Genomic DNA, 12812 nt, shown 5'->3' with positions numbered 1-12812 from the left:
GTAGGGAGGGTATAAATCCCGTGATATCATCTTCAATAGTACTAGGTAGAAATACAATAAATATAGTGGAGCAAGCTAGGAACTTGATTTTGACAAACATCTTTCTTGGTCTAATCATATAGCAATAACTACAGGAAAAATGTACAGGATGTTGGGAAATCTGTGGACTTCTCAATGGTTTACACCTCCTACAATCAGAATGCTTATTGCGAAGGGATATCTAGTTCCAACCCTTCTTTATGATTGTGAGCTTTTCCATAACTGTGATTCCGTAAGTATGAGGAAATTGCAAACTGCTTTCAATGGTGTGATATGTTTTCTCATTAATGCTTAGTTCCAAGTTCGTTTCTGCGAAAAACGAATATCTTCATCTATTGGTGGGTACTATGTTCGGTTTTTACCACTTTATTTTCGCGATTACTTTTCTTTAAATAATCAAAATTATAATTGATAAAAAACTTATTCCTGTAACGTCTTGTCGAAATCTAGAGGAACAAAAAACTGCGCATCAATTGAGTCAATTTATCTGCTTTGTGTTGAGCTGTTTTAATAAAGTAACCACGAAAATTTCAACGCGAAAAGCGAACATAGTACTTACCTTATCTACGCAAATTATGCGAAAAAATATACATTTTTTCGTGCAAAAAATCCAGGGTTGTATAAATATGTGTTTGAAAATCCAAAAAACAAAGATTTCGCATTTATTCCGCGATAACGTTTTTTATATGGAGTATAACAGTTTTTCGTGCGAAAACGTGATCTTAGTACTAGGCTTAAGACGATCCTGTTTCGGCGTACGCTGAACTAATAAGGGGGTTAACACTGGAACGAACAATGACCTTCAGATCTTTGCTTTATCTACATAAAATTATGTATCCTGGCAGTCCTCAACAGGGATGGAAAATGCAGTACTATAGTACTTTTTTCAATACTTTTTTACCCTGGTCAGTACCGTAGTACCCCCGCGAATGCGTTAGTACCTTTTGTGTAGACATTTTTGAGCCAATATCAGATATATGGTACAATAGTTTTGACAAAATATTTTAATATTTTGAGAAAGTCGTTAACAAAATTATTTGCTAATAGCCTTTAACAAATTTGGCAAAACAGACAAGTTCATGCGGGAAGAAAATCTCGATATTGTAAAATCCATAGTCACAAATACGATTTGCTTGAATTTCAATAGTGTTTTAGTCGAAAAAAGCACGTGATTCTATATTACGCTTCCACACGAACCCTATCTAGATAAGAAGTTATCGATCGCGTTCTAAAATAATAGTAATATAAAATAAAATTAATGTCGAAACTTGAGACAAAAGTAATCTACCAAAATTTGGAGAAAAATTTTACAAAAATTTTTATTTTGCAAAACTAAAGAAAATATTGTCGAAATTTTATTTCTATAGGAAATTTTTTCAAAATTTTATTTCTATAGGAAATTTTGTCAAAATTTTATTTCTATAGGAAATTTTTGCTGCAAGTAGAGGATGCTGATGAGGAATGTGGTAATTCCGAAATGTGCGTCCATCCAACCATCTTGCAGTCTATAGGGCTTTGCCCAAATAAATTTGACAAAGATTCTTTTCCTCCGTTGGTTATGCTACTCTTGTAGTTTAGTCAACACAATGGTTTTAAAGCTGAGATCAACACAACAAATATAGGAAATTTTGTCAAAATTTTATTTCTATAGAACATTTTGTCAAAATTTTATTTCTATAGAAAATTTTGTCAAAATTTTATTTCTATAGAAAATTTTGTCAAAATTTTATTTCTATAGAAAAGTTTGTCAAAAATTTATTTTTATTTATCCAGAGAAAATTTATGTAGTACCATAAAGTAGAGCTGTGGCAGCCGCGATTACAATACTACGGTAGTCTTTGTAAGCGAATATAAGACTAACAAAAGAAAATATTTAAAATTTAGGAGTTGGCAAACAAAATTTTATTTTCTCAATTCAATTTAAGGGAGCTCTCAACGATAATCTTCCAATGGAACTTTTGTTAAAATTTAGTGAAAAGTACTTTTTCGCTCAAAAAAGTACCTTTTTTGTACTTTCTTAAAAATTGTATTTTCCATCCCTGGTCCTCAATATCTTTATGAAAATTTAAGATTTATGCGTTCAAACAGAGGTAAACGTCTAATTCAGATAAGGCACCGTTTGTATATTTAGGAATACCATTTTTTCATATACTGTTATATCTAATTATATGAGTAATATCTAATAAGATATATCATACCAATTACATATACCATAAATTGCAACATATCTAACCATCCATGTATGTTCTTATATGAGTAATGACAATAAATCAAATATTATTATTGGAAATAGAAATAGATTTTGTTTATTTCAAGCCTTTAAAATGTGTTTTTTTTAATATTTGCCTTTCATTCCATAATTTACACGTTTTCCACTAATCAAATGAATGAATGTATTTCGAACATTTTGCGTAAGTTAATTGCACCATCTGATATCTTTAGGTTGTTCATTATTTCCTTTCGTACTTGTTTAACTCTTTGTGCATGTTTTGTCAATGCACCATTGTGAGACTCAGAAGGACCACAGCAGGCCCCATCTTTCAATTGCAACAATTGATGCACGTTATATGTCATGGACTGTTTCATGTAATGTTTGAAATTCTTTAACATAGTAATTGATTAATTAATTTGTTTTTTTCACATAAGTAATTTGTTTAAACATACGATAAGCAAAATTCAATTTTGGTAATAACCTTCTGGTAATACAGAGTAAAACGTTGATATAGAGTAGAAAAATACATTTCAGTATTGAAATGATCTTATAAAATGTGATATTCTGGCAAACATTTGCCGCGGTCGAATATTTTTCAGGAGTTCGTCTAACGTAGTTATTAGGATTTTTCCCGGGAACGGAATCCCGGGAAATTGCTATTTTTTCGCTCTCGCTTTCCCGGGAATGAAGTGCGGGAATTCCCGGGAAATTTTCTTTACAATATTTTATGTATAATATAGGGTTTTATATGACAAATGACAGTTGAAATCTAGTTAAAGTGGATTTTGGAAGTGTAATGTGAATAACTATGGTACCAAGTCGTAGCCTTGTGGAACATACATAGTCGTGGGTTCTAATCCAGAATCCAACGGGCTCCCAATAGTTAAAAAGAAGTTTGCTAATTTATGATTGTCACATTTCTGTAAACCGACATTCCGATAGAATGTTAACTGAGTAACCCTTTAAAAACAACGGGACATTTTACCTTATGTAACCCACATTGGCAATTGCATAATTTCAAAATTTCTTAATTATTGCAAGGATGTTTTTTTATGAAATAAGAAAATTCCAACCTTTTTTAAGATAGTTACTTTAATTTCAAATGTATACCTTATACACATTAGGCTTGAAATCTATAAAATTTGGGTTTTAAAGCCCTTATTTATAGGGCATACGACAACTGAAATCTAGTTTTGTTTTCTTATACGAACGGTCCCATCGCCCACTTTCCTCCCCTTCCGACCTTGAGGGCCTCGTCCCCATGACGTAGGGACAGCGTAGACACCATGATCCAGCTACAGAGAAGTACTCATCAGCCGGATATATTAAAACACAAGATCAAATATTAGGTTATTCAATAAAACTAATGTATTAGTTATCCAAATATGCTAAAATTCTAGATTTCATCATATCAATACTAAGGTTAGTGTCAACTAGATGATAGATTGAATTAAAAATAATGCACATCCTACGAATAGGCTCCACAGAAGCATAATTCGAACGTTGAAAATCAATGTAAAGAAACTGGTAATTCCTAGATGCCCTAAAAGAAACATTTATCCTAATCCTAGATATCAATTCCGAGCATGGAATATCCCCACTAACTATACATCATCATGGAGCTCAACATCGTCCGTCGGCTCCTAAGAGTAGGCAAATTAATCAGCCTCAATCTAGAAGTGTATGAAGGAAGAACAAAATCACTGTTCCAATGAAGATGTCTCCAATCGAACAAGAATAACTGCTTCTGAACCGATTCTATCCTATCAACGTAAACTTCTGAACCGATTCTATCCTATCAATGTAAACTTCATATTGAGGATCCCACACGATAGAACCATACTCTAGAATGGGTCTAACAAGGGCAGTAAAAAGCCTCTTTGTAACATAAGGGTCCGAAAAGTTAAGTGGATTTTGTAATGTGAATGTCCCTTTTGGGAATATTGACTGAACATGTGCATTTATTGACCCCGTTGAACGATGGTGAAATCCAAATAAGTTTCTTTCATTTTCAAACAGTTTTTTAGTGTTACAAAAAATCCCACTATATTAATAGTGTTCTTCCGAAAACTATACCGAAGAGACTGCCTTAACCATTGTCAAAATGTTTTGTATTACAAAATATTTCGTATTTTAGTATGATTTATGGCTGATGTAAGAGAACAACATAATAAAGGGTGATTCTTTTGAGGTTAGGATTTTCATGCATTAGTATTTGACAGATCACGTGGGATTTCAGACATGGTGTCAAAGAGAAAGATGCTCAGTATGCTTTGACATTTTATCATGAATAGACTTACGATCTGCCACAACGTCGAATTTTCAGTGAATGGGCCCTAGAAAAGTTGGCAGAAAATCCGCTTTTTTATCGACAAATTTTGTTCAGCGATGAGGCTCATTTCTGGTTGAATGGCTACGTAAATAAGCAAAATTGCCGCATTTGGAGTGAAGAGCAACCAGAAGCCGTTCAAGAACTGCCCATGCATCCCGAAAAATGCACTGTTTGGTGTGGTTTGTACGCTGGTGGAATCATTGGACCGTATTTTTTCAAAGATGCTGTTGGACGCAACGTTACGGTGAATGGCGATCGCTATCGTTCGATGCTAACAAACTTTTTGTTGCCAAAAATGGAAGAACTGAACTTGGTTGACATGTGGTTTCAACAAGATGGCGCTACATGCCACACAGCTCGCGATTCTATGGCCATTTTGAGGGAAAACTTCGGAGAACAATTCATCTCAAGAAATGGACCGGTAAGTTGGCCACCAAGATCATGCGATTTGACGCCTTTAGACTATTTTTTGTGGGGCTACGTCAAGTCTAAAGTCTACAGAAATAAGCCAGCAACTATTCCAGCTTTGGAAGACAACATTTCCGAAGAAATTCGGGCTATTCCGGCCGAAATGCTCGAAAAAGTTGCCCAAAATTGGACTTTCCGAATGGACCACCTAAGACGCAGCCGCGGTCAACATTTAAATGAAATTATCTTCAAAAAGTAAATGTCATGGACCAATCTAACGTTTCAAATAAAGAACCGATGAGATTTTGCAAATTTTATGCGTTTTTTTTAAAAAAAAAGTTATCAAGCTCTTAACAAATCACCCTTTATATATTGTTAGCTGTCCAGAGAGCGCCTTATAACCGTAGCTTTAGGCGACTTCTAATTTATTCAAATATTTAAATGTATTCCACATCGAAGCAGGTTTCCCTTTGACCGGGATCCCGGGAAATTCGAAAAAATTCCCGCTTTCCCGGGAATGAAAAAAGTCCGGGAAAAAGAAACCCCCATTAGTTATATATTACGATATTCGCAAGTCCACATTTTTGTCAACCAAGGTTTAGTAGTTGTTTTCTAACACCCAACAAAACCGAATGGACAATAATGGACGTTTAAACGCGCGTCATATATAAAAAACTAAAGGGTGATTCTTTTGAGGTTAGGATTTTCATGCATTAGTATTTGACAGATCACGTGGGATTTCAGACATGGTGTCAAAGAGAAAGATGCTCAGTATGCTTTGACATTTCATCATGAATAGACTTACGATCTGCCACAACGTCGAATTTTCAGTGAATGGGCCCTAGAAAAGTTGGCAGAAAATCCGCTTTTTTATCGACAAATTTTGTTCAGCGATGAGGCTCATTTCTGGTTGAATGGCTACGTAAATAAGCAAAATTGCCGCATTTGGAGTGAAGAGCAACCAGAAGCCGTTCAAGAACTGCCCATGCATCCCGAAAAATGCACTGTTTGGTGTGGTTTGTACGCTGGTGGAATCATTGGACCGTATTTTTTCAAAGATGCTGTTGGACGCAACGTTACGGTGAATGGCGATCGCTATCGTTCGATGCTAACAAACTTTTTGTTGCCAAAAATGGAAGAACTGAACTTGGTTGACATGTGGTTTCAACAAGATGGCGCTACATGCCACACAGCTCGCGATTCTATGGCCATTTTGAGGGAAAACTTCGGAGAACAATTCATCTCAAGAAATGGACCGGTAAGTTGGCCACCAAGATCATGCGATTTGACGCCTTTAGACTATTTTTTGTGGGGCTACGTCAAGTCTAAAGTCTACAGAAATAAGCCAGCAACTATTCCAGCTTTGGAAGACAACATTTCCGAAGAAATTCGGGCTATTCCGGCCGAAATGCTCGAAAAAGTTGCCCAAAATTGGACTTTCCGAATGGACCACCTAAGACGCAGCCGCGGTCAACATTTAAATGAAATTATCTTCAAAAAGTAAATGTCATGGACCAATCTAACGTTTCAAATAAAGAACCGATGAGATTTTGCAAATTTTATGCGTTTTTTTTTTTAAAAAAGTTATCAAGCTCTTAACAAATCACCCTTTATTATATATTTATTCATATATATTTACACCTTTGCAGGGAACTTTGGGATATTGATGGACTGCAACTTAAAACTAAAACGCTATTACTTCTCGCACGCGTTCACGAAAAAGCTGGTAATAACGATCGTGCATTGGTTACTTTAACTAAGGCCAAAGAAAATCAGTACATCATTCACAGGCGCTCAACAATTCACCAAGCCAGCAAAGTAAAAGAGTCCGTTAAAATGTTATCGAAGTAAGTTTTTTTATTAAATTATACTTATAAATTATTTGGAATTATAGCCCTTTCCGATATTTTTCACCAACTGTGTAATCGGTCATTCCTTTACCTGCGACTCCGCAAGTTCCAATTCCCACACGACCTTCAACATTTTCAGGAGAAGCAAAAATACTTTTTACTGGCATTCCCTGTTTTTTGGACTGTTTTGATGTAAAATGAAGCCATTTATTCTTATCCAACTCACGCTCCTCCTCCAGTTCTTTGAATCTTTGTTGTTTTTTCTGTTTACGTTTTTTGAGATACTCTTTTTGATTGGGTCTATGGCGTTTGTTAGTGGGAAACACTTCATTACGGGTTGTGCGTTCACGAAGCTCCTTTAGATGAGTTGTAGAACGATTTTGATATGCCTCAAAAATGACATTAACTTCTCCATCTTCAGATATACCTTCAATTGTAGCATCATAGTATTGCCCGTCTTCCGTCCATTTGGCTTGGCAGACATCCCCAACTTTCCATATTCTACCAGGGACAGTACATGTTTTGGCGTGCATCAAACCCGTCTCTATGTCATTGTAATGAAGAGATGGGGTCTTCACTGGCTCTACGTATGCAGATTTGTTATGTTCTTCCAATTGTGTTTTTACAAGATCTCTTGACAGTTCTATAACCTCTTCCAAATCTTTTTTTAGTTTCAATAACTCCTCATTTTTTGGGTCGGTGAGCAAAGCAGCCTCCACCTGAAGGTTTCAAACACACATTTAATAAAGTTTGAATGGATATTTCACATCAAATTTACCTGTTGGAGTTGTAGTTTATAATTTTGTAGGTCGTCGCTCATCTCGAAGTTTGTCACAAAAAAATCGATAAACAACAGTTGTTTACACCTGCGTGAAGATAGCGACGTCGCTAACTTTCGATAACAGGGTTATCGAAAAAATAACAGGGTGACACAGAGACGACAAAAACTGAATTAATATAAGACGGACAGACAGAATATATAATGAAATTTATGTATTTCCGTGCTTAAAAACAATTTATACACAGAATATGGTAGAGAACATCTTTACCTACAATTTGGTGTGCCACTTGTGCCTGTTCAATGTTATTTATCTTGGTTATTACTGGGTACTGGTGGTCAGGACACTCCCATGTGGAGTCCAGGAATGGACTTCGTACACAAATGTGACAACGGAACTTGGTAGAGGTCATCAATACCTACAATTTGGTATACCACATGTATCTGGGAAACGCCGAGTGTATAACAAAATTTTCCAGAAACTGTTGGACGCACTGGTGGTCAGGACAGTATTTCTAGCGCTGAGGCCAGGAATGTATTTCGTATACAAAAGTGACAACGGAACTTGGTAGAGGACATCAATACCTACAATTTGGTATACCACATGTATCTGGGAAACGCCGAGTGTAGAACAAAATTTTCCAGAAACTGTTGGACGCACTGGTGGTCAGGACAGTATTTCCAGCGCTGAGGCCAGGAATGGACTTCGTACACAAAAGTTACAACGGAACTTAATAGAGGATATTATTCCCCACAATTTGGTGTACCACATGTATCTGGGAAACGCCGAGTGTAGAACAAAATATTCCAGAAACTGTTGGACGCACTGGTGGTCAGGACAGTATTTCCAGCGCTGAGACCAGGAATGGACTTCATACACAAAAGTGACAACGGATATTGATAGAGGACATCAATACCTACAATTTGGTATACCATATGTACCTGGGAAACGCCGAGTGTAGAACAAAATTTTCCAGAAACTGTTGGACTTAGTGGTGGTTCGGACAGTATTTCCAGCGCTGGGGCCAGGAATGGACTTCGTACACAAAAGTGACAACGGAACTTGGTAGAGGACATCAATACGTACAATTTGGTATACCACATGTATCTGGGAAACGCCGAGTGTAGAACAAAATTTTCCAGAAACTGTTGGACGCACTGGTGGTCAGGACAGTATTTCAAACGTTAAAGCCAAAAATAAACATTAAACACGAAAAGGAAAACATAACTTAAAATGGGATTTAATAACTTAAATTCTTTCATATGTATAAAGATCATTTATTACATATGTACAATTAATATCATGTTTTTTCTTTTCAATAAATATTGTGATGACATGTCAATCGTGCAAAGGGTGCATATTTAAAGCACGTGTTTCGTAAGTTATCTTGGTAACTCTGCTAAAAGTGTTATAACACATAACAAAATGGCGGACTGGTGTATAACAGATTCCATGGCATATGTGTGTAAGGTAGTTGCACTTAAAGAGCTCATCACACATATTTTTGTTTTCATTAAAAATGTAGATTATTAATTGCACATAAAATAATAAATTGATTTATGGGTAGAATAAACTACATTCATTAAAAATGTAGATTATTAATCACACATAAAATAAATAAATTGATTTATAGGAAGAATAAAATACTTCCTGCGAAAATTGAACAAAATTGTACTTCACATTTTGAGATTTGCACAAAGTGTTGTTAAAACTAGGAAAAATTATTGCCTTGGTGTACTTTATAACTACACCCAGAAAACAAATTCGTTGCCTCAACCGAATTATTTGCCAACCGAAAGTAGGTGGTTCCATCAACTATCAATGATATCTGTCAGCAATTGTATGCTTGAAATCTTTCGTTTTCGAGAATTTTGCCTTTCAATACAAAGGTGAGATATCATATAATAAAAACATTCATATCATTGTGTGAACATAGTATAGAAGTACGTCCCCATTGCAATCTTACTTTTTCTAGATTTGCAAATAGCATTTTCATATTAATACTATGTTCACATTATACCCGATGTCTACTTACAATGGATTTCAGTTGAAATATCTACGAATTTCAGTAGTTTTGCAATTGGATTTCAACAAAATCCACTGCTCATGCACAATTGGTGATCACATCAGGGAGTTTTTATTTTTGACAAAATGCGAACAAAATGCAACCCAATAAACACAAACGTTTGAAAAATGCTAAATTTCAACAATTTTTCAAACATTTTTTCAAAGGATTAGGGTAATATTCAAGTTGAAAAATTGTTGAGAAAATCGCGTTCTCAACAAAAAACAGACATTACCCTCAATAGTGAAGTTCAACACATTAGCAATAATAGGTCTGTTTTCTTATTGCACTGATAACCAGTGCAAAAATAAAACGCAAAACGTCTAACCAGTTCAATTTTCGATTTTGATTGGCAACACTTGGTCGTCAAATGTCAAAATCAAAGTTATTGTTTACAAATAAAAATAGGGGGTATACATTTAATAATCAATTTATAGAAATAAGTGTACCAAAAACGAAAGAGTGATTATTAATTTTAAAGGATTTGCTGCTTGCCTTTCAAAAACAAATGACTGCTGGCAACAGTTACGTGCGTGGAAACAGATTCAGTGCGTCATGTTTATCAACCAAACGCGTGGAAATATGGGAATTTGCTCAAGTGGTGGATTTACAAGTGGCTAATACCACAAGCATGTGTGGTATAGAAATGGATATGCCAATTGCATCAAAATCACAAAAGCCTAGCGTAGAATTACAGACTTCAGCCAGCCATCACAAGAGGGAGAGAATATACAGGAAATATAATTCAACTTAATACCACAAATTATTTAATTAAACACCATGTCATCGCAAAATGTAAAATAATTTACCCACGCCGAAGTTGCCAAAAATATTACAAAAGAAAAGAATTGGTTCATAATCCACAACAACGTGTATGACGTGACCCCTTTTCTCAATGAGCATCCTGGTGGTGAAGAAGTCTTGATCGAACAAGCTGGTAAAGATGCTACAGAAAATTTCGAAGAAGTTGGTCACAGTTCATATGCCCGTGAAATGATGCAACAATACAAAATCGGTTAACTAGTTGCTGAAGAGCGTACAAATGTCCCAGAAAAATCCGAACCCACATGGAATACTGAGCAAAAGAACGAGGAATCGTAATGAAGTCATGGCTGATGCCTTTTGTCTTGGGTTTAATAGCCACCTTGGTTTATAAGTTTTTCTTTGGAACGAAATACCAATAATTGTAGGCAGAGAAAAACATCACCACCACCAGCCACAAACAAATATCGCAAGTTTATTTGTATATTTAGTTGAGAAAGGGATTTCTTGCTGTTTTAGACCATAAAACAAGTCATACAAAAAACAAAAACAAAACATATACAGTGACTCACAAAAATATTCTTTTTTATATCTTGAAATCGCAAACCGCTTAACATTTATATGAAAAAGTTTTATTAAAATGTTTCCATGGATATACATAACAGCAAAACGTAAACAAAAATCGTGAAATTAATTTTATTGTATTATTTTTAATCATTAAATCAAAAAACTACAAAAAAAGCTCACAAAAGTATTCGTCGTATCAGTAATCACATTGTATGAGACACGTTTCTTGAGAGATTTTGCCCCATTCTTCTTGTAACACTTTTTTTAAGGGCTGTCCAAGATGAAATTTGGTTTTGTCCGATCCACGGTTCCAAATGAGATCCTAGTTTTCAATGGGGTTGCTACCTGGGCTTTGTGGTTGCGTTTTGAGATATTTAGTGTTGTGAAGGAGCCATATTTTCACATCCCAGGCCGTGTGTTTGAGGTGTTTGCTTGTTGGAACAAGGAGTCTTTGTCACGAAATCCCATTTTAGAGGCGCTGGAGTGAAGATTTTCTTTCAAAATTTTTAAATATGTTAAAAAACATTTAGGCGTTCATGGTTCCATCAATAAAAACTAAGTTTCATTACACTTGTTTTTACATTTTTTATTTTCAAGGTTTCCTTAAGCTTTCGCCGTGAAAATAAAAAATGTCGAAAAGTGTAAGACAAAAGTTTTTATTATTTTAAAATGTATTAAGAAAATGTAACCATTAAAAAATTAGTTTTATTTTAGTTATCGGAATTATTATTTCTTCAGCAAATTAACTTAACTTTATTCATTTTTGGATTATGTTTGTATAATTAACCCTCTAATGCCCCAATTTTTTGGCCATCTGAATAAATATTTAATGTTAACGACACAAAAGCAAGAAAACTAAACAAGAAAACTTTATAGGTAAAATTCAGTATATGCTGCAAAGCCTCTTGAACAGTTCCAACTGTTTTCTTTTTATTTTACCCATTTTTATTGTGTTAAGGTGTGTTTTACTAAAAGCTTCCTTATTTATTGAAGCCCGCCTAAAGGTGGGATTGGGCATTAGAGGGTTAACTAAAGAATAGAAAAATTATACACAAATGAAGCGTAAATATCTAAAAAATTCATGAAAATTTTAAATTTTACCGCAAAATCCAAACCAAAATCATACTGTCTTGGTGAATATTTTCTAAATAATGATGAAGAAGGCAATTTTATTATTATATACTATTCCAAATGCTATTTTTATACCCTCCACCATAAGATGGTGGTTTTTTAAGTTTGTCATTCCGTTTGTAACAGATCGAAAAATTGCTCTAAGACCCCATAAAGAATAGGGTGGTTAAATTTTCAAGGGCCGATGTTGATTTTGAATAAAACACAAACTATTTAGGACATTATTGTAATTTTATTTTATTATGATATATTCGTATTACTCAATTATGTATGGAACAAACTATAGGCCAAATAGACGCCGCGACCTCGGTGGCACACCTCCTTCCGATGGTCCAAATTTTCCATGACGCTGGGGCATAATTGAGGTTCTATGCCGTTAATGTGCCGAATTATCTCGTCCTTTAGCTATTGAATTGTTGCTGGCTTATCGACGTACACATTTTCTTTCAAATATGATCTTGGCGGTCAATTGACATTGCCATTACGTGAGATAACACGGACATTAAATTTGTTGCGCAAAAGAGCCATTGTTTCGTTAGCTGTGGGGCAAATACGGGCCATACAAAGTTCGTTATCATCTTACGATAGCGAACACCATTCACAGTAACTGCCTGACCGGCCTCATTTTGGAAAAAATACGACCCGATGATGGTCGGTCCGTCTGTTG

At 35.1% G+C, this 12812-nt stretch overlaps 2 protein-coding genes and 1 pseudogene across 2 annotated transcripts in view; 2 read left to right on the top strand and 1 right to left on the bottom strand.

Moving 5' to 3' along the window:
• Window positions 1-12812, top strand: part of LOC142221542 (tetratricopeptide repeat protein 21B-like) — a 420560-nt gene that overhangs the window by 196243 nt on the left and 211505 nt on the right. The window contains exon 5 of the mRNA XM_075291295.1: window positions 6641-6838. Within this exon, the coding sequence (XP_075147410.1) occupies window positions 6641-6838 (198 nt within the window). The remainder of the gene's footprint in view (window positions 1-6640; window positions 6839-12812) is intronic.
• Window positions 6823-7757, bottom strand: Spf30 (survival of motor neuron-related-splicing factor 30). The gene is made up of 2 exons (XM_075291296.1): window positions 7620-7757; window positions 6823-7560 (listed from the first exon to the last, which is right to left on the bottom strand). The coding sequence occupies exons 1-2, from the start codon at window positions 7659-7661 to the stop codon at window positions 6880-6882; spliced, it is 723 nt and encodes a 240-aa protein (XP_075147411.1). The 5' UTR covers window positions 7662-7757; the 3' UTR covers window positions 6823-6879.
• On the top strand, window positions 10055-11141 carry LOC142221544 (cytochrome b5-like; annotated as a pseudogene).

Source organism: Haematobia irritans, chromosome 1 (genome assembly GCF_050003625.1).
Source record: "Haematobia irritans isolate KBUSLIRL chromosome 1, ASM5000362v1, whole genome shotgun sequence".
In the NCBI taxonomy this organism is placed as follows: Eukaryota; Metazoa; Arthropoda; class Insecta; order Diptera; family Muscidae; genus Haematobia; species Haematobia irritans.
The sequence above is the reverse complement of the archived record's forward strand: the minus strand, read 5'-3'. Positions and strand labels throughout refer to the sequence as shown.

Bases quoted from the DNA above. Each gene is read 5' to 3' on its own strand.
- Spf30 (XM_075291296.1), bottom strand. From the start codon at position 7,661: ATGAGCGACGACCTACAAAATTATAAACTACAACTCCAACAG. The intron at 7,561-7,619 runs GTAAATTTGATG...TGAAACCTTCAG, and splicing joins ATAAACTACAACTCCAACAG to GTGGAGGCTGCTTTGCTCAC.